The following is a 22,145-nucleotide window of genomic DNA, read 5'->3' as shown; positions in this document are numbered from 1 at the left end:
ACCCTGCTTGAGCAGGGGGGTTGGACTAGATGATCTCCAGAGGTCCCTTCCAACCTCAACCATTCTGTGATTCTGTGATTTTCTCAGTGATTAGTCTCAAACTGAAATGTGTCTGTTTTCTGTTTTGATAGGTATCTGACCCGCTGGTCCATTAGATCTGCAAAGCCCATCTGGAAGAGGGGCCCTAAATGGTGCAAAATTCCCATGCCAGTTGGACACCCTATACTAAAGGATAATGTCAAATATATGCACAAGCCTCTCTATTTAAAYCACTAAGGCCCAATGGAACTGGCACAGACAGTGAGCACGGCTGTTTTACACTGCTCTGCCCTTTTTGCAAGTTTGTCAGTACCCACAGTTTTCTTATTCCAAAACTCTCATTAGTATTCTGTATTATTCCCAGTGAATGAGCAGTGATCTGCTCATTTCAGAGAAAACAAGAATCAGCAAAGCAAAATTTAACGTGCAGAAGGATTTGGAGGCAGCAGGGGACAAAGACCTTTACCTCAAAGCCAGAAAGAATCTGATGATTTGTGTTTCATTGTGGTCCAGTAGTGGGTTTGGAGAAGGTTGTTTCCTTCTTTTTCTAGCAGTAAATGGTGATTCTCCATTTATGTGTGCTTCAACTCAGATTTGCCTCATTGGGGCTTTTGTACTTGTGACACTGAGGGGAGAAAAAGCCTCTTGCAACTCAATGCTTCCTTGGCAGCGATGCAAATTATGTTAATGACTACTGAAGTGAAATATTTTTATAATATGTACTATCCATATTTTGAAGCAGAACACCTGTGGTAGTGGCCAGCAGGCATTTGGCAGCATGTGTGTGTCTTACATGCCGTCTCCAGGATTCGTGGCTTGTGCTTCRCTCCTGGATCTAACAAATACAGAATGTTGACATCTTTAACGACTCAGCCTGTTTTTTCTCTGCAAAAACATTTGCCACAAGTCTTCTGTATCAGTGATATAGCTGCTTCCTAGTATAGTTTCGGGCTGGCAGATGTGCATCATTTTCTGTCATATAACTAAAGGGTAACATCATTTCTCTCTCTGTACAATACATCCAGGCGTCTTCCACCTACTGACCGCTTCTACTTGAGAAGTGCTAGATATGGACCTGGCATGAAAGTCTCATTAAATTTATTTGGGACATTACTGCTTTGGCTCCATTTCCTTGATATGTATCTGGGGATTAGAAATCACAGCTTTTTTTAATGTACTGCTATTCCACTGAGCCTTGTATTGCTTTCATCAGAATCATCTGTTAATACCTATYGGCATGGACAGGAACAAAGGATGAGGATAAGCCCATATTACTCAGGAAATCAAATTAGATTATAATGGTTCTTTTTAGTCAAACTTTGTGAAGTGAAAGTCCTAGATTCAGCCCCTTGATCTGGCCAAGATCTTTTGGCTTTGGGAGACAGAGCCAACACTTCATTAATTATATTGAGATAAAATCTCTGGCTGACCCTCTCTATTTTATGAAGCTTTGAAACCTACAGTCCTTCAGAATGGAAAAGATCTTTCTTTCTTCTCCTGCACACAGAACTTCTTTCTGTCTTCTAATCCCAGTTCTGCTCAGTGACTTTTACTAATGGAAAAGTCCTTGGGTAATGATTGCCTTGAGGCAAATCTGAGCAGGTTTTGCAAATGACCACATGATGCCCACAGTTAATTTTTTTCTACAGTAACGTTTTCTGCCATGAGCTGGAAAGACCTCTCTTATTTTGGTGAAGCCTAACATCTGAAAAACAAGATACCCATCTCTCTTCAGTGTGCATTTCTGGAGTTCAGGGTTTAGTATAGAGCTCTCAAGAGTATGCATCAGCTTTCTCCTCTGACTCCAAGGCAGAAACTCTATTTTTGGCATTCATGGGTGACAGCAGGCATTCATTCGTGTTGCCTCCAAATGAGTTTTTCTGTAAGCATGGTGTCTTTGTTCTCAGACAGATGGCCTAGGTTTGATTTCTGACCTAGGGCTCTGCCCTTCCTGGAAGAAATGTCATTGCTATCTAAAGGATCCGCACTGACACGTTACAGGGAATTCACTGTGGAGTTGAGGGAGGATTGCACACAGTGAAATCCTAGGAAACAATTAGGGCCAGAGTACAGACAAAAAAGAATCCTGTTCAATGCAGAGGTTTCATATATTTATTAGAATAAGCAATAAACACATATCTCAAAGGATAACATCTAAACACTCTTGAGTCATCAGCACAGGCAGCAGGGTCACAGCATGAAGGGCAGATCTAAGTTCTTCTCACCAGTGCCAAAGTAGACGTAGCCATATTGCTTGGTCATTGGGACATGGTAGAACGTCAATCCCAGCCACAGCAGGCTCCTCAGCACCACCACGATGCCTCCCTTCTCTAGCTGGACAGTCCAGGAGCCTGTATGAGAAGGTGCTAATGAGTCACTGCAAATGAGAGGGAAGCAGCATTCCAGGAGTAAGATGTCCCTAAACTGGCAGAAGGATTGTGGTGGGTTCTGCCTGACTAGTTAATAGTGCAACAAGGCTGCATCAGTACACTGGAGTTTCTGACACCAGAAAAGAAAAGAGTCAAAGAGACCAGAAACTTTGATGCCCTTTCTCTTTTGGCACTTCAGCACTATAGACTGCCCTCTTATTTCTAGATGTTTGTTTCTAGTTTCACTTAGCAGCATATTCCCACAGCTATGATGGTAATGTGATACGCGTCACAGGAAGGGACAGACCCCTGGAGCTCCAGTTTTGTATACTTTATCCCTAGGAGTGAGAACAGCTATTCTTGGCTACTCTTGAGAGTAGGCAGCAGTTACTCTAACAAGCTCTACAACCTACTTGGTCTAGCTAATAGGTTGTCCAAGCTATATGGCAGTCCTGGGCAAATAGGTACAGATACAAAATTTCTTCTCAAAATAAACTCATAGCATTAGTAGTGAAAAGAGGAAGAAGGCACTTTCCTGCCCCAAGGAAGATTGGTTTCTCTGATGCAGGTACTGGAAAAGAGGGAAGAAGAGAAAGTTAAAAGCAGAGTATTTCCCATCTCAGAAATTTACAGAAAAGATTAATTCCCTTCAGTCTTTTTTGGCTCCACCATTGAAGGGGGTGTGTGTGGTAAGGGCAAAGGGATTAGTTTCAGTGTTAATTTTGCTTTGGCTCTGCAGAGAACGTTCTGAGCCAGTGTGAAAATGCAATTTCTCCTGGATGCAAGGAGCTCTGAGCCACTGAGTATTTGTTTTGCGCTTGACATGACAGCCTGGGAACAATGCTGGAGGGGAGAGGGCAGGAATATCAGCTTGGATTCAACACTAAGGGCAAGGAACTGCCAGGAGAAGAAAATATGAGCTTCAGCACCAAACTAGTAACAGCTAGAGGCTAAAACATAGGGAAGAAGGTTCCTGCTGAATCTCCTTCATCTAAAAGCAAAAGCACCAGGCCCAAATCGCTAAAACTGCAGTTGGAGCTGTTAGGATACTATTGGCCTAGAGTCCAGCTGTGAGCCTATCTGCACCCAAAGCCAGAACTGCTACTTTCAGAGTAAGCAAAAAAACCCTAATGTATTGGGCCAGTTAGTATTCATCCTTGTAGATAATTTTAGGCTCATCAGTTTATGCTGTGACTCATGCTTATTCATGTCATGGTTAGCCTGGGGAAGGGCTTTTGTGATCACTGTCAGCTGCCAGTCCTCCCCCTCCCCGTAACTTCTGACTCTTAGCCAATTTTAGTCACATCTGACAAAGGGTGCTGAAGGGCTTATATGCAGCAAGTTCCTCCAACAGGTCTCCACAGGACAGGGTTGACTGTAGCTCCCAAAGCTATTTGTTTGGTCTGCCCGTAGTCAAGAGGAAGCACAGTCTGTTTGGCTCACCTGATAGCCAAGAGGCAGCAGCTAGCTGGGCAATCACTGTTTGCTTAGCCTTGGGCTCTTGCACGCTCACAGCAGCACATGTAGTCTCTTACCCAGCTAGATGGCAAACTACAATAGTTGAGGGCCTGAGGGAGGGGAAGTGACAGGGGAAGGTGAGGGGAAATGCGTATGTGGGGGCTGCAGAATGACAAAAGAATAACATGGTTCAAAGCCCAGCCTAGTAAAAGTAGGTGCTATGAGTTGTGCTGTTCACCTGTTACCTCACTGTGTTTTCTATTTGTATTTTTGTACTTTTGAAAAGTTTCTTGGACACCATTGTTTCCCCTGTCTTTTTTCAGTAGCAAGTTTCACAGGTTTATTATCTCATAATATATGCAACATAATTCCTGTGTCATCTCTGACCTGTTAGTTTTTAAAGTACCCTCTTCAGTTTTGCACCAAAAATGCTAAATGAACAGCAAGAACCCCCTACATTCTGGGACAGTCGCTGAACTTTCTGACAAACTGATTCTGGCTGCAATATAAAAGCACAAAGGAAACATTCACAGCCTTTAAAGACTCAGGAGATTTCAGCATTGGAGAGCTTACTTCTGACTCACTCCCCTCCATGTTTCCACTAAAGACAAACAGCTGAAGTTGCAGTAAACCAAAGCACTACTTAATATGGGGCAAAATCAGTACAGGTGTATGCCATCTTTGCAGCTTCCTTGCACTGTGACATTCTTTGCACAAGTCCTATTTGCAACATGAACTAGTGACTTCATCAACACTGGTTTCACAAACAGGGCACCCATAAGTTTTCCATGCAGTCTCCAGTGCCACTCATACACACATACACTCATACACACAAGCTGGACTGCATCTTTGTCATACCTGGAATAAATACAAATATTATGGTTCAGCCACTGCCAACTCTAAATTGTGATTGCAAATTCTGACTGACTGATTGAGTCTCCTACAAAATCTGCATGTTCTTCAGAAACTTCACTACTTGGATAGCATGGAAAAAAGGGGTAGAAGAACAGTTCACTACAAAGCAGATCATCCAGTGACTGAAGCACTACAGCCATCTGTTGTCAAAACCCAAGCTTTCAAACAACTTCTTGAACTTTGCCTCTACGAGTTTTCATTGTTTGTTAGTGGCAGCAGCTAAACTATGCATGGAGGTATTGGGAAACAAGTATCAAGAAAATGGATCTGAATGTAAGTGTGACAACTAACTTGTCCATTTCTCCTTCGAACACTGAACCGAGTTCTCTTTCAGTGCAGGGTTCTTGCAGTTTCAACCTGCAGAATTGATCTGCAAGCCCTTCATCCAAATACTCAGCAATTTTACACATTGGTTTGCAGGGAGGACTGTAAACTTTTGGAATAGTTTCTCTGACAGGAAGCTAATGGAATGAAGAACTCTTACTGTGTTTGATTTTGATTTTGTGTCCACCAAGAAGCAAGTCTATCAAGAACAGGGCTGTGCCTTGCTGGGTGGTGAAAGCCTTCAGGGATTACCCAGTTTGTTAACACCTCCCAACATACTGAAAGCATCCAGCAGCCTGTTTACGTGTGATAGCTTGTTGAACACATACACAATCTCTATTATAAAAATAGATAATGATGAGCTCTCTGCCCCAAACTAGTTACAATCAAAGAACAAAAGGAAATGCCTGGAGGATTGACAAGTGGGAACTATGAGAGGGAAAACAGGGATATTAATGCTCTCAGGAACCATATCTGGATTCAGACTTCTTTTTGTCAGACAAATTCACAAAGAAGGTGGAGCACATCAAGTTCAGCTTGATTAAATCCCCATATCTATGCTCTGGGGCAATATAGTACAAGTCCATGGTCTCCTCAGAGCACGTGCCCAGTGTCACACAGGCTTATCCATCTCTGTGGAGTATTCATCAGCTCTTTACTGATCAAAGGAACTTCCCCTACACCTTCAGACCTGGCAGGAATGGATAGATGTAATTGAAGTCAGCTCCATTCACTTTTATGCTAGATCTCCGAAAGCTGTGATGTGCAGCTGCTTCATTTCCCTGCAGTCTGTCCAAGTTGCAAGCTCACAAAGGGCTCAAGTTTGTCATTTCACAAATGTGAGACCTCTGGAGAATATTAAGGTGTTATATTATACTCTCCAGGTCTAATTGATCCTTGATTCTGCATCTAGTTCTATGCAAATATAGACAATTTTGCTGAGGTTGCACAGTAACTCTTCCTGTGAAATGAGGACCTGAACCAAAAGAAGCAGGTTACTCAACACCAATCCCAACAGGGCCAAAGCAACATTGGTTGGAAACAGGAAGAATTATAAGGAACTGCCTGGAACTATGTCGTTTCCACTCATATTCTGTTTTCAGCCATGATGATGACCAGTCTTAGAGCTGTTACTTATTCTGCACACCCGAACAGCAGTAGCAATGCCACCTTCCATCTTTTACTAACCAGAGCACTGGGGTGATTTCTCTAATCCAGCTATCAGTGGTGATTTATTCAGTTTACTTCTCCAGACTGGACTTTTACAATCCACAAAACCCATTCAGAAACTGCAAGTTGATACACAATGCTGGTGTCTGCCTTCTAAGAAGATATCAGAAGAAAGTTCTGCAATCTATCTGCTGATCTTGATCCTATTCTTTAACATTCAGGTGAATTAGAGCCCAGTTTCTCAGATACTAATTTTTACCATACCTCACCATGTTAGCAGCATTCAGGGAAATGTTTCAGGTAACAAAGTTATTGTCTGATCTCATGAGACAATCAGCTCAAATTTCATCATCTTCAAACAACAAGATGCTTTTTCAGGCCCACCTCTTCTTGTAAGAGTTTTAAACAGCCATGTCATAAATCACCTTAAAACTACTTTAATCAGTAGCTGATAAACAGTATAAAATAATAGCTTTTAAAAATCTTCAAATTCTTAATCCTACAATATTCCATAAAAGAAAATTTTCTCCTTCAAGCAAAGGTCTTAGATATGCATCTGATAATACAATATAAAAAGGGCTCAGGAGAACTAGGAAAATTATATGCTTCAGTTATCCCACATTTTTTACTTCCCTGCTTTTACAAATGGCTCTTGGAGTAAGGTCATCGCATAGGAACGTACAGGTCGGGAATTAATATAAAAATGCAGAAGCAGGATGCTGGGTTCTAATCCTTTGTTACATTGGCCCAGTGTATCACAGGGCAGTCCCTGCACTCATCATTACCTCTGTGTCAGGCAAGATGTTTCTTACTTGGAGACTGAGAAGCTCAGAGCATCAGTCTATAATGTGCACCAAGACTCCTACGTAGAAATTGTCAGGAAATTAAAGAACTAAAATAATTATCATTTGCATTGGAGRGAATGCAGTTAGAACTAGGAGATGTCAAGTAAGACCTGGCTTTCCTAGAGTTAAACACTGCTTTTAAGTTACATCTATGTGTGAGCTGTAGCCTGTATTGTCCCTAAACCAGGCAGCAGGGTTAACTCCCCAGTGCTTTGCTCATCGGCAAAGCTTGCTGAGGCACAGGGAACTGGAGGTCATTTCTCTCACGCTAGAGATTTTTCACAGTAACACTGCTCTGGTAAGGTTTCTATTCTTCAAAATATATATATATATTTATATATATTATATATTTTATTTATTTATTTATTTTTTAAGAAAAGCAAGTTAATTCTTAGGCTGCACCCAGAAAACCTAAGTAAGCCAAGCACTGCCTGTGCTGAAACTATTGCCTGTTGCTGCTCCAGAAGGGAAGGGAGGATGCTGCTGTGTGGGAGGAAAGAGCATGGGAAAAATATCTGCTGGATGAAGATCTGGAGCTTCCTATTCCCTCTTTGGAGCAGGCTGAAGCCTCCACCCCTCCACACACAGGCAGGAATTCTGAGGAGTTCCTTACATCTTTCCCAAACAAGAAGGAGCTTTGAAGATCCTGATGCTCGCCCAGTGTTAAACCACTGCCTTTTTTATGGCCCTTCAACAGCTGCCAGGACACCAGGGCTGAATTTCAAAAGTCAACCTCCTTCTCAGCTGCTTCTTCCTTTCCAGTCGCCGACAGAAATCCCCATCTCATCCTTCATGTCTGTCTCAGCTATGGGCTGAATCTTGTAATTCACAGAGGCAAAGGAGTGCGTGACATTAGCTTTTAAACAAAAGCCTTTTAAGAGGGCTGTTTTCGGAAGAACTTTCCTGCCATGACTGGTCCACTTTCAGTATGACCTCTCATAACATTGCTGCTTTGGAGGTGATTCAGCAATGCCTCATTTTGGAGCAAGCTTGAGAAGAAACAGCTTTTAAACCTAAACAGTCTGATACCAAGGCTTCATGTCCCAAAACCTCACACAGGGTCATAAAAGTGACAATATCAATTCCTCTTCAAAGGAAGAAATGTCCCAAGGGAAAAGCAGCTACAGCATAGTTGCACTTAGCTCTAACAACATGCTGCAGCAAGAGCACGCTATACCATATCTTGCTACAGTCAGTCCTGGTTGAAAGCAAAGTACTGGGTTACCAGACAAATATTAATACCCAGAGAGGGGCAAAACAATCACTTCCCTTTGCAAAAGCTTGGCTGCTTGGCTGCTTGACCCGAAGCACTTAGCTCTGACAAGGCTACACTACACCCATGGGATTTAGCTTCTATTTCCCTCCAACAGAAAAATCCTACACTGGGGAGAGCTTCTTATTCTTAATTTGCTGTCTGTAGGGAACAAAGACAAATTGCAAAGCAGAGCAGCTGCAAGGAAAGGTCACTGGGCTCTGGCTCTTAACAAATTTCACCACACACACATTTCACGCACAGCCTACCAGCCATAAGGATACATCCAAATACTCTATGTGGGGCTCAAACCCCTTCATGCCACTTACTGGCTGCAAACTAAATCTCTTTCACTTGCCTGACACACCACCTGCACCCCATATGTTAACACTGCTGTCAATATTTCCAATTCCCCATATAACTATTTAATAATAATTAAATAAAAGCACAGACTGGTTGCAGGTTCAGTACTATTTTAAAAAGCCACCAGAGCCAGGAAAGTGGAGCTTACAAACAGTCAGACGCTGCCAAGAGGCTCTTGCGTGGTCCTAATGCCTGTCACATTTTGACACACAAATACAATGATGCCCAAACCTCAGAGTAAAATAATCTCACTTTAGAGGCTTTTTCTCTCCATTTTCCTCTCCCACTGGGAACTTCTCTGCAGCAAGAATGATAAAGACTGGCCTAGGCCTTTTGATTACACACAAAGTACCTGCTTCCTGCCAACAAGACAGACTCTGGGGCTGCAGTGCTGTCCTAGATTCATAGTATTCAGGTGCCTTAGAGTGCGGGGTAAAATTCAGGCCATAGTTAGACATCTGACAGCACTGTGGCATAAACCAGTTGAAGCAGCCTCTGCCCTCAAACACTTTTTCCCCCTGCATCACTCCCTCATCACAGAGACCGCAAAAGTGTTTGCTTACTGCTCAGTGAACCAGGTCAGGGAAATGATCTGGCTGAAAAATAGTCTAGCCAAAAATAGAGTTATTTTTCCAGCTGGAATCTGGCTGCACAGCCAGCAATGCCAACACAAGAGAAGGGACAATGCACAGTCATAAATAAAAAGCAGAGGATGGGAAGGGCTGAAAAAGCTAGCACAAAAGTAATGCACATCAAAGTACAGCCTCCCTTTTAGCCCAGTTAGTTAGCCCTCTGGTCCTAAATTCACCTGATAATCAGAACAGAGCTAGAATTCTTTCTCCCACTAGCTCTTCTTTTTCTTTAAAAAAAAAAAAAAGAGAAAAGAAAAAAAAATGCCGATTTTGCACAGAAAGCATCTGGAACAAGGATTTGGAATGGGGCTGTGCCCTAGAGGAAACAGCAAGACAATATACAATCAAAACTTAGGAGGAGTGGGAAAAGCTGATTAAAATCCCAGCTATTTGAATTCCGACAACTACAATACTGATTATTGTATCTTGGGTCTTCTGTAGTAGATTCAGAAATCTCTCGGAGTGGCAAAGCACCCTCCTTCCAAAGTGCAGGTTTCCGCTGGATCCCATCACACTCCATATTTCTTGTTTAGCTGGTCGCTGTGGAAACGTTTTTGGAGCGTGCCAGGAGTCACGTAGCATCTACCTGGGGAGCCCCTGCATTAATCCGTCACCTTCGTGGACTTCTGTGAGCCCATTGGTTAGTAGGAAGAAAAAGGAGTCTCTCGCCCCTCCTCGCTCTGAATGAAAGACGCTTCCTCTAAATCTTGCTACAGGATTTCAAGCTCAATCCAGCTTCTTTGGGGCTTTTGTCACCAAACAAATGTGATGTCTTTGAAAGAAAGATTAACAGTTTGATGAAAGGATGCAATAGACAGCTTTGTTCTAGCCTTCTTCCCCCTAGAGCTTTCGGTCACTGTCACTTTCTTAACCAAGGGAGAATATCTGTCTGACTCTCAGAGGAGATTACRGCCACCTTGTAAGATTCTGCCTCTCCTGATCACAATGCACTGCCCACTTTGAGGAGGTGATGATGATGAACAGGCTGGATTAGGGGCAAAGAACCTCACATTGATCTCTGAATTCTGTGAGAACACAAAGCAGGTGATGCTGGGATTCAAAATCCACTGAATGCTTAGAGCACATCCAATTCACTCTCCTGCAGGAGGGGCAAGGCTACAAACCCTGTCACTGCCTGAGTTAGACATCTTACCTCATCATCAAGTTAGCAGGACTAGTTAAAAGGGCTTAAGACAAGGAACAGATGGCATGAATCATGAACTGTGGATGTTTTCATAATTGGCTCAGCATGAATTCTGGCCCAAATTACCTGTAGGGTTTACCAGTTTCTGAGAAGACTGTCACACAGAGCATATCCATACAGCATAGCACAGTTGTGCTGATATTTGAGCTAATTCTGAACACTACAGATGACTAAGCATCTTCTAGTGCTTGGGAGAGCCTGGATATCTCTCCACAGCCCAACTGCTGTACAAATATACCCACAGATCAACCGTGCCTCAGCCTTTTCCCTCTCCACGCAGCCACATACCTCTTCAGTATGCTGAATCTCAACCCATATGATATTTGTGTACAGCAAAACAAGACAATGCCTGTTGACTCCCTTCCTGCAAAAGCTTTATGGTCAAAGGAGCAGCAAACAGCAAGGGAAAGCTGTACACAGGGCTGGCACTGACACCTGCTCAGCAGGCAGGAACTGCCACTTCTTCTGTGGAGCCCTTCCAGCAAGAGATTGTTCCTAGCAAGAACTGACCCGGTTAGGGCTCCTTCTGACCTCTGGTAACACAGAAGCTGCCCTGGGCTTTCGCCTTTGAGTAATTTTTCATCATTCCCTAGAAAAAGGGTTAGTCCAAGGTTGACCGATGTGGTGATAAAACTACATCTTTTGGTTCTAAGAGGCTTTACCTGCATTTTCCATCAGTTCAGCAAGAAGCTCATCTCCCTTTTCATATCCAATGAACCAAGAACTGAAATGGAGACAGGCTGTGCAATGCTTTCTTTTACTGAGGAAGAATAAACTTTTAATACAATCCCTGGAAAGCTGCTGCAAAGACTCTGCTTCTGTCCTGATTATTTCACTGTAGCAGTCAGGAGGGCGAAAGACTCCACCACAGCTCTCAGTTGATGGGCAGCCCTGCTCCAGTATAAACTCATCCAAGGCCTCTGACTAAACAAGACCCCTGAAGTGATATAGACCTAAGACCCAGAAGTAGTGAATGCACTGCTTTATTACCCATAGACACAAAGCCCAAGGTAAACAGACTTCTTTCCAGAAATCAAGGCAGTCCACAAACAGCCAGTCAAAAGCTATAATACTAGCTGGCACTGGAGTCCTCCAGCTGTGCTGCCACATGAGAGATTCCAGTCTAATCTTGAACTCCTGAGCTGGCAGCACCCCAGCTGCAGGAGGAACATGGCATATTGCTCCCAGGCAACTCTTTTGGGTCACTGAAGGAGTGGCCCTGACAGACTCTATAGGCTCCACAGTCCACACACATCACTAGCAAAAAGGATGAATGTGTCTACCTTTGAAGGAGGAAGGAAACATCTATTTGCCCACGTCCATTGCATGCATGTGACCACTGAGGATGCTAAGAAAGCTTTTGGAGAGTTCAGTGCCTAAGCTTGGAAGGGACAGAGTCTCTTCTCCATACCTACAGTTCAAGAGGTCAATATACCACACACAGTCTGGGAACTCCAGCCTCACCTTCGACTCAATCTGATGCTCTTCTCAGTGCTTTTCTTTCTCATTTTACTTTTCTGTGGTTTCCTTTGCTGTGCTCWGCACTGAGAATGCTGGCACCATAGTGCACCCTGCTGGAAGGCAGCAGATACGGCCATCCTAAAATTACTCCTACGGATGGCTGATTTCAGTTTTAAAAGAGAAATTCAGGTACCAGATAAAATCTCTGCTTTCATTAATAACCCACTAAGCTACCTATTCGGTTTGATTCCCATATCTGAAGGCCTCCAACTGTCTGAACCACACTCATCTGCTGTACTCCTTCTGTATCACTGTGTCATAAAGCTTGTTTGTAAAACAACTTGTTTAAACGTCAGATAATTCCATGGGATATCACAGCTCAGCTTCACAGATTCACCAATCCTAAGGACCACTGCTCCTAAGCAAGAATGAGGATAGCTGTGAGCCACACTAGGTATTTTGGGCTACATTTTGAGCCACCTCTTTTTTTTTTTCCTCCCTAATGCTGCACTGCTTTCTTATTCATTATGGGTCTTTTAGTTTGGATTTCAGTGAGACAGCTTGAAAAGCCTTGTCCCCATGTGGCTCTTGGCAGGCTAAGGAGTAAAGTGCTCTTGCTCTCAGCTTTCACAGAGCTGGGGAGGTGCTGCTTATTGTTAAGCAATGAAAGGGGAGGGCTCAGGTCACATCTGTGAAATGTTAGCGGGGAAGGGAGGCTGGGTGAAAGTAGGTGGCCAGCACAGCATAGCACTTTGCTGGATTTTGCAAGGCCACTGGGGAGATAGGCAGCCATTTGTCTTAGAGCCCTGATAACAGGCCGACTTGCTTTCTGCTGGCTAGCTGGGGGTTGTAAATACCTCTGCAGACATAGACTCTTCAAATGGCTGGAGACGGAGACTGATAGGGGATTAATCGCTAGGGGGGGGTCGAAAGGGAGTTAATTAGGTGTGTTAATGCACAGAGATAAAGCAGGTTCATGTCTCCTGGCCCTCTACATCCCAGCATCTGGGCTTTTGGGGCAGCTATGATGAGGCTACCAAAATGGCCCTTAAGACTGGCCGAAGGAAACACAGCAAGACACTATCTCCCACTCAAAAATGCAACCTCTCCATCTTCAAGGGCCCATAAGCACCAGCTTTTGCTAAACTGATAAAGTGTGTGCTAATGAAGCTCAGAGGACAGGAGGTTAGTGTTTTAACCCAGGCTACTGTTCAGCAAGTTTATGGAAAGGCTAGTGCCAAATGTATCCGGCCAAGGAAATGGTCACAAATCCCTTTGTCTGTAATGCTGTGTAAGGAATGTTCCAAAAATACCTCACTTTCTGAGCAGCTGTTACCTCCTCCACAGTCAAAATAGTAAAGGAGCTGAAATTATCTCACTCCTAGGCAGTTTTCCCCCTCCTCTAGCAAAATCTTGAAACAACAAGAGGACAAGACTATGATCCATCCTGCTGCTGTATGCCCATTTAGGATGCTTCCATGAAATCTCTCCCTGCATTACACAGACTCAGCAACTCCATCTGAGGGAGTCTCAGTTCAGTTCAGCCTCCAGAATGGACAGTGAACAGTCAGGAATCTTCTCAGTGCCCCTTTCACAGAATCACAGAATCACTGAGGTTGGAAGGGACCTCTGGAGATCATCTAGTCCAACCCCCCTGCTCAGCAGGGTCACCTAGAGCACATTGCACAGGATTGCATCCAGGCGGGTTTTGAATATCTCCAGAGAAGGAGACTCCACCACCTCTCTGGGCAACCTGTTCCAGTGCTCTGTCACCCTCACAGTGAAAAAGTTTTTCCTCATGTTAAGATGGAAAGCCTTTAAGCCTTCATGCATCATAGTTCAGAAAGCAAAGCCAGCTGTCCTGAGAGTGCTGTGCCTCCACTCACTGTCTCAGGAGCCCATTGTCATCTCTGTGTCCTTGTCACTGACAATGAAGAAGTCTGAGCTAAATGTCAACCTCCGTAGCCATCGTCAAGTTTATAGCCAAGGGGACCAGGAAATCATCTGCTCTGGGTTCCTACATACCACTGGCCATTAAATTACATCCAGTTATTCATGTCTGGGACTAGTAACTTACATTTGCATTTGGCTAAAACATATCTCCGAGAAGGACATTCAGCATGATGCTAAGATACGAAGAGACACAGAATCATCCATTGCCCTTACTAGTAGGTAATCATTTCACTGTTAAAATCTGTATCTAATTTTTCATTTCAATTTTTCTGGCTATAATTTCCAGCTGCTGGTTCCTGTTATGCCTTTCTCTGCTATACTAAATAGACCTTCAGTACCCAATACTTAAACTCCATGGAGTATTTACACAGTGTGATACAGTCATTCTCATGTTCTTTTCTGTAAGATAAACAAATTAAACTGTTTATGTCTCTCACCAGCCCTTGAATCATTTTGTGGCTCTTTTCTGCAACCTCTCCAGTTTTGCAATGTGCAGTAATCCAGTCCTGATCCCACCAATAGTATATGCAAAAGTAAAAGAGAAAATTTCCTATTTGCTACGCCCTTGTTTATACATCCACAGATCATATTAGCCTTTTAAGTCTCAGCATCAGACTGGGAGCTCATGGGGAGTGGGACGTGCCTGGATTTCCTTTCAGAGCCACAGCTTCCAGAATGCAATTCTCAAAGTCTGGCTTGTACTCCCTGCTCTTAGAAACAGGTTTTGCAGTTAGCTCCATCAAAGCATATTTCATTTAAGTAAGCCCAGCTTACTGGATCTCTCTGGCTGTCCTCTCCTTGTCATTATTTGTCTTTCCACCAATCCTTTACTTCTAGATCATTTATAAACATGTTGAAAAATATTGGTACAACACTGGTCCCAAATGAAACCCCTTCAGAATCCCTCCAGAAACACCCATTCAGTGATTTCTGAATCACAACTACTGATCAAGATCAGTTTGCGGGAATATTTCTGCAATGCCGGGATTTATTAAAAGTTAGCATCATAAGTATACCACAAGTCTCCTGAGATAATGCTTTCAGGAGTAAGTTATCTGGCCCTGCCAGTTTCATTTTTTGACCCTCAGTAACGGTTGCCTAATTCTACCCTCCCTTAGTAAACAGTCTGAAAACTGACTGAAACAGTATTTATTGTCTTCATATGATGCGAGTCTATATTGTTGTTTCTTTCCAAATACAAACCAGAAGTACAAACCAGAAACAGTATTTCTGCTCTTCCACATTCTTTTCAGCCATTTTACTATCACCATTTAGTAATAGTTTCCAGTACCATTGCTTTTCCTCTTGATATACTTGAAAAATTCTTCCTTACGGTTGTCAAACTAGCCAGCCATGGATTTCTCCAGGTTATCCGGCTCCCTTTGTCATTTTCTAGTCATTATAAGCTCTAATTTATATCAATCATTAATTGTTCCCAATTTTCTGCATCTTCTTTTACATTGCTTTTTTAATTCTAATTCCTGCTCTCAATCCACCAATGAACTGTAATAGGCTTTCAACTAAAAGCAGCTATTTCTTGACTGGAAGTCATGACTTTTGAATAAAATCTTCTCATAGAAATCCTATTTCCATCCACATCTTTTCCTACCTACCTTTTTCTTTCGCTTTGCCTCTGACCTATCTCCCTTCCTGCATCGGTTTTTAAGAGTGCCCTGTTGGTGTCCCTTATCTCCATATCAAAGTGATCTATCTGATCCAGTAATCTGTAACAAACCTTCAGAGTCAGCTTAATGCCTTTCTAAACTGTAGTTTGAAAGCAACAAGAAACTGAATTCTCCAGCCCCTATTTTATTTCCTCCCAAGCTTTCCATTCTGCACTAGTACCTTATGCTTTCTCCTGGTTTCTCCAATCTTTCCTTCATCTTTTCAGAATGAAGCATTGCTTGATCTGATACTGTGGTCACAGTAAAGTCATCCGCCCCCCTCCATTTTCACTTTCCCTATCATGTCCATGCCTGTCAAGTGACAACTATTTCATATCCACACATTAGGTCAAGTGAAAATGCTGCAGGCATGGTAGGAATTACTGCTATTTGCTTTGCCAAATTTCATTCCATTATTTAGAAGCACATGAAAAACAGCCACAACTCTAGTTCCTAAAATGCTATTGGTCAGGGTGACAAACTCCATGCAACAGAAAGGACTGTGCTGGCAATCTGCCAGCAGCTCAAAGGCTACATCTAATTGTGCATAAAGTTGAGCAGATTGTCTGCTTAGACCAGAGCAAACAAGCTTATCTTTAATGCAGACATATGGCCAGCAAAACCTACAGATCCCAGCATGCAATGTTCTGGCCAGCTGGCCATTTGGATCAGAATGAAGCATACAGTGGTGACAGAAGATCAGTATCACAAACCCTCCATGTTCAAAAATCATGAGTCAGGCCACTCAGATTCATGAGTTTGGCTCAGAGAGCAGGAGATTTTAAAGGGGAAAAATAGACTGAATATCTTTTGAGATGGTAGGTTTCACATTCTCCCACTTTCCTCTGCAATCATGAAAAAATGTATTTTTTAATAAAAGTTAAGATTTTGCTAATCACTTGCTAATCACTTGCCTCTGGGAGCTGAGATGCTAAGAAAAAACAGAGAGGTTCCCAGTATGATGAGGGGAGGAGTAGCAACATATTCTGAACTCTTAAAGTGCAGAGATAACCAGATRGACACACAGACAGAATCTGGAACTTGCAATCACCATAGATATCACCTGTAAAGATAAGGATGGCAGACAGTTTTGTTATAAAACACCAGTTGTTCCAGTCTTGCACTAAACTCCCTGCTTTTACCATTGTATCCTTTATTCAACACGGTTTTAACTTCCTTTCTTCCCACCTCTCAGCTGTCATACAAAATATTCTCTCTGCCTCCAACTTTCCATTCCGTAAGACACCTCTGCTCTCCTATAATGACACGCCATACATTTTATGACAGTTACCTCCTTGACAGCCATCACAAATGCTTAGTCTCCAGTTAATAAGAAAACCACTCCAATAGAGTTGTTACTTTTAGACAGGGAAAATCAGCCTTTAATCTCTCAGTCCTGTTCTTTAGGTCTTCTAAGATGCTAGGGGAATTCTAAGGGCCAGTGCAGGCTGGGAGCGTCATTCAGATGTCGGTCACCCACTGGTCCATTTTTTGTATGTTTGCTGAGGGCAGAGTCAGCTCCGGCTACAATCACAATTCTGGATGCAGTGATGCATTTGGAAATTCCAACTTCTGCTCTGACAATAACTGCTCAAGAAAGGATCTAGCCAGGAAAGGCAGAAAATGCTTCAGGTCAAAATGAGGGGATTTGCCTGAGCTGTGTACAACATGCAAGAATAGGAAGAGCATTGTCGCTCTGGGTCAGGACTAACATACACTGGCAGAGCTGAAGGAAGGTGATCCAAGAACCAGAGTTTGAGTACCTTGCAACCAGGAATGAGTAGCTTTGGCAGAGCTGTGCTGATAAATATCAGCACAAAGCCTGTGTCTGTCCCCTGTTCTTTTTTTCGTCTTCACAAGCAACCAATATTTTAGGCAACCTCAGTGCTCCCTAAATAGGTGGGTTGTTCTTTCTTTAATGTCAGAGCTCCTAGCTGCATGTGACAGAATGCAATTAGAGAGGCTACATGTCTTGTTGATCCTGTAATCAGTTCCTGTCTTGCTTCCTTAGCCTGACAAGTTCATCCCATCAATCCCCACATTCAGTCCAAGAAAGAGCAGGGCAATAGAGCCAGAGCTGTGCAAGCACCATGATCAATCTTTTACTCTTCCATTAAGAAGCATTCAATTGCGCTTGCGCTTGAGCTTGGGTAGTCTTTGAGAAGTAACTGTGTTGAAGAGACCGTGATCTGCACTAACAGCAACAATCTCCCCTGAAGAGGGGGCAAAGGTTCTCACTTCCACTGACCTCAGGTTGCTACAGGAAGCCAAACATGCCAGTGGCATGGCCGAGTCCTGCTTTCTACCTACCACTGGGTAAAACATAGCTGCAAGTCAAATTTTATTGAAAGACTTCCACAAAACCACCATCTTCATGTCTAATATCTTGCATGACCTGCTAGTTGCCTAGTCCCTTGAACCAGATGGGAAACTGCAGTATGAGATCTGCAATCTTTTGAAGCTGCCATTCCCTATCACAACTAAAGGCAGCTAAAAACAGCTCTGTGGTGCAAATTAGCTTCCAGGCTCTTAGCCCCTGGTGCCTGTTTCCTAGTGGAAACACAGAAGGCACTACAGATTCATCTCCTGCTGCAGTGGCTCTGTGATTTCAGGCCTCACAAAACTAACCAGTTTCCCTATCACAAAAACTAGAAAAAAGGAGGAAAAAAAATTAACCAGTGACAAAGCCTGAATTGCCATATGAGGCCGCCATTAAATGTTTTTAGGAGGTATCTAGGAGTCCACTTGCAATACTCCTTTTTGAGTAAAAAGGGACAACACAATAAGCTGCTGTATGTAAAGATGTGCAGTCTCTCCAGACTACACCTCTGGAAAATGACTGCAGCAAAGACATTCCCAGTAAGTTGAATAATGGTTTTCATTTTAACACTGTTTTCACTCAGAACAGTCAAAATATTCAGAATTGAGGCCTGAGTTCACTAGATTCTTTCACAGTTCTTTTTTGGCAAAGGAAAGTTTGGGCAAATATATATATATATATATATATATATATATGACACAATTTTTTATATATTTTTACATATATATATATATACACATATACATATATATACACACACACATATACATATGTGTGTGTGTGTGTGTGTGTTTGGACAAAGTCTGGAAAGCTATTTACAACACTGACAGTTCTCAGTCCTTCCAGCCAATTCCGTCTGTCACTGAGAGCTACTGAAGGACTGGAATAAAACAGCAAACCTAAATCTTGACTTTCTAGACAGCAGGATGTGGAACTCCTTTACTCCAACCAAAAAAATGCAGCAGATTAGCAAAAAGCAGTTAGAAACAAATAGCAAATCATTCCTACTTTATAAGCATAATGCTTTTCTGTAGAATTGTGTGTTCCCATACATACTGCAGTAACAAGGAACGTAACTGCAGACTGGATGAGATATATAAAGACTCACTCTCACTCTGAATGAGAAACTAGATCCTATTCAGAGCTCCAGAAGCAAAACAGCCATATAAATCCAATCTGCTAACATCTCTTTAGAGAAACATCCTGTCAGAGTTGTCCCATGGAGGCTTTAAAAAATACATATAACAGTTGTCCCGTAGACCAGGAAGGATGTGGGCTGAAGATACACTGCTGTGTGCACATCCTCCTTTCTCCTTCCACACTGTGTAATACTGCTAGAGTACAGATTATTCCATTACAGCATTTCTAACACAGTTTATCAGAGGAAAGTTTGAATCCAGCCTCTCAGAGATATCAGTTTAGTGTTAATGAGAGCCCATTTAGATAAAAGAGAGCAATACTGGGGGGATGGGAGGTGTGAAATACTTTAAACCACATAAATTCCCTCTACCACTGGTGGAGTTATCTCCCCCCATCGGGGCACCAGCTGTCACAGACTTCACTGCAGTCAGGAGGGATTGCGGCACTCTGGCAGAGAGAACTGGTGCTGTGGTCAGAAGATAACCTGTTGTGAGGATATGACAACCCTCACGCACTTAGGTCTTACCATCTTAAGGGTTTATATCTCTTAAAAGAGGAATCAAGAACAAGATTCTAGTAAAGAAAAAAGTTCTTCTACAGATTAGCAGGGGCTTCTCCCAAGCATACAAGCTCCGCAGTAACCCACACATTGCCTACTCAGTGCTTCCCAGACTACTCAGATTGCTTTCCCTTTCATTCCATCTCTTGACACTGCCCTCTTTACCTTTTGGGATATCATGCTCCAGAGAGTCCAGAAAGTCTGTAGATGGGTCCAGGTCAGCCTTTTCCAGCAGTGTTTTATTCTTCAGGTTAACAGGCTCAGTCAAATGAAAATAGGAACTTAATTTTTTTGCTTCCGTCAAAGAAAGACCTGCAAACAGTCATTGGTGACTATGAACACAGTGAGCTGGGCTGACATACATTATATCGCATAATATCTTACTATTTTCTCTAAAGCACAGAGTGCAGGACAGAATCACAGTGTTTCTCCAGTGGTCCCCATGGAAGTCCAAAGACTTGCCAGAAATGGGTGACAGTACACACTGATGCTGTGCATTGCAGACCATGCTAATTGCAGTCCCAGATAAGCAACGGACATTCAGTCAAGACCAACTCTCTGTGCCCATTTGGTTACATCCTATATCTAGATGGAGAATGATCTTACCACTGCAGTTATAATTGCTAAACACTGACATGAACTATACATAGATAAATGAGACTACAGGTTAAATGACTCAGAGCCATTAGTGTCTCTCCTCCCACCCTCCAGAGTTGAATCATGCACCTGAACCTGATTATATTCACAGCTCTACAGTGTGAATCAAAATTGCAGTAGTGATACTGGATTCTCTCCTCTCTGTTCATCTAACCCAAGGAAAAAATAAACCTGAAACCAAAACATCACTAGAGAGAGCAAGTCATCTTCATTTGCAGCCTTTATGATCAAAGTACAGCCGATCCTAATAAAAACAATGAGAATTTACCTTCAAAGTTTCTGTTTTCATGCACAGACCCCAGGGGAGTCTTCACAAATGAACCCCGGGGGATGATACCAACTGCTTTATCTATCTGTTCTATCGTAGCTACAAGGCGGGCCTCCTCCTTGATCACGGGCTTTAAAGAAAAATAGGCAAATTTTAAAGGCAGGGTTTTCCTTGTTTTCTCTACTGAAAATAAACTCAAGGCGACAATGGAAACCACAACAGACTCATCAGCTTGGAGCCTGAAAGCACTAGGAGGATGATCACAAATCAGACATTCTTCTCATGAGATATGACAGAAAATGTGGCTAGGAGCAGACATTCTAGACTCACTGGGGAACAGACTGTCCCTCCCTTCAGCCATCCTTCTCAATTAACCTACTTGTAACTTGTCTATTCAGTTATAAATAATGGTATCTGCAGTTCCTGTATAAAGCCTCAGACACTGCAATGAGGATCTGTACGAATTGTGCATAATACAACATAAAGGAGAAAGACTAAGAATATTCCTGAGCCATGTTTAATTCCAGGAGTGACTGAAGTAAGAGTTAAATCAAGAAGCTGTTGCTACACAATGACAGAGGACAGGAAGCTGTGTGTATTCTGCCTGAAGTGAACAGGGAGATTCTTGAGGGCAAATATCTTAGAAGGAGCATTACCTGCAGCCAATACTCTAAGAACTAGAGAACAAGCCACAGGAACAGCCCTTCTTAACAGATGTGAGATAGGCTAAGTTCACATTGACCCAGCTTTTCCTAACTTTTAGGGAATCAGTCAGTGATACCAAGGCAAAAGTGCACCGGTTCTGAAGGAAGAGCTATTCCCAAGTGGGAGATTTTGTCCAGAACCGCCCAATTTAAATGCCAATGAAGAAATGAGTAGGAATTGGGCTGTTTCTGTGACCCATCAGCTGTGTATTACAAAAGAGGAGCGGCAGTCCCAATCTGTTCAGTGTGAGAGGGGAACAGCTGTAGCGGGGACCCTTCAGAAATGTTGTGTTGTATTTACCTGCTGCCCATCTTCAATTAATTTCTCGGCATCTTCTGCCTTTATCTCAGTGAGCTCATACTCAAAAGAGGGATCCCCCTGGAAACGGCCCTTCAGTTTCTCAGCCTGCGCAACCGTGTCCTCGCTCGCCGGCGGCAGGAGGCTCCACTCCACGCAGTTCAAGCTGTCAGCGACAAGCGGGGCCAGGCCCGAGCCGCTGAAGCACGGGGCCCGCCGCAGCCCTGCCAGGCCCCCCGGGACGCGGCAAGGCCCCCCCGGCCCCCCCGCCCCCCGGCCCGGCCCGGCCCGCGGCACCGGCCCCCCGCACCTGTAGAGGCGGCTGCGGGGCGCGGCGCGGTCGGGGCCCAGCCCCTCGGCGATGTAATAGGCGCCGCGGAGGCCCTGGATGCTGCCCCAGAACCAGACCCGCTCGAAGCGGTAGTCGCGCTGCAGGAGCGGCAGCGAGGCCCCCAGCGCCGCCCGCTTCTCCGGGCTCAGCCCCGCGCCGCCGCTGGCCACCAGGTCCAGGGCGGCGGGCAGCGACGCCGCGTCCATGGCGGCGGCGGCG

General features: G+C 43.5%; 2 protein-coding genes across 3 annotated transcripts in view; one reads left to right on the top strand and one right to left on the bottom strand.

Annotated features, from left to right (window-relative positions):
- The window catches only part of MRPS18A (mitochondrial ribosomal protein S18A), a 22,878-nt gene extending 21,974 nt beyond the window's left edge, over positions 1–904 (top strand). The window contains exon 6 of one of the 2 annotated variants that reach the window (XM_026081198.1): positions 132–904. In XM_026081198.1, the coding sequence (XP_025936983.1) occupies positions 132–276 (145 nt within the window). In that variant the 3' untranslated portion in view covers positions 277–904. The remainder of the gene's footprint in view (positions 1–131) is intronic. The other variant, XM_026081199.1, reaches the window with a different exon arrangement.
- Positions 596–22,145, bottom strand: RSPH9 (radial spoke head 9 homolog). Its single transcript, XM_026081195.1, has 5 exons — positions 21,906–22,145; positions 21,599–21,761; positions 20,594–20,723; positions 19,834–19,980; positions 596–2,390 (listed from the first exon to the last, which is right to left on the bottom strand). Exons 1-5 carry the CDS (start codon positions 22,130–22,132, stop codon positions 2,230–2,232), a joined length of 828 nt encoding a protein of 275 aa, XP_025936980.1. The 5' UTR covers positions 22,133–22,145; the 3' UTR covers positions 596–2,229.

The sequence above is a fragment of the Apteryx rowi genome, unplaced genomic scaffold (genome assembly GCF_003343035.1).
Source record: "Apteryx rowi isolate R43461 unplaced genomic scaffold, aptRow1 scaffold_54, whole genome shotgun sequence".
NCBI lineage: Eukaryota > Metazoa > Chordata > Aves > Apterygiformes > Apterygidae > Apteryx > Apteryx rowi.
This window is presented reverse-complemented; position numbering and strand designations above follow the sequence as displayed.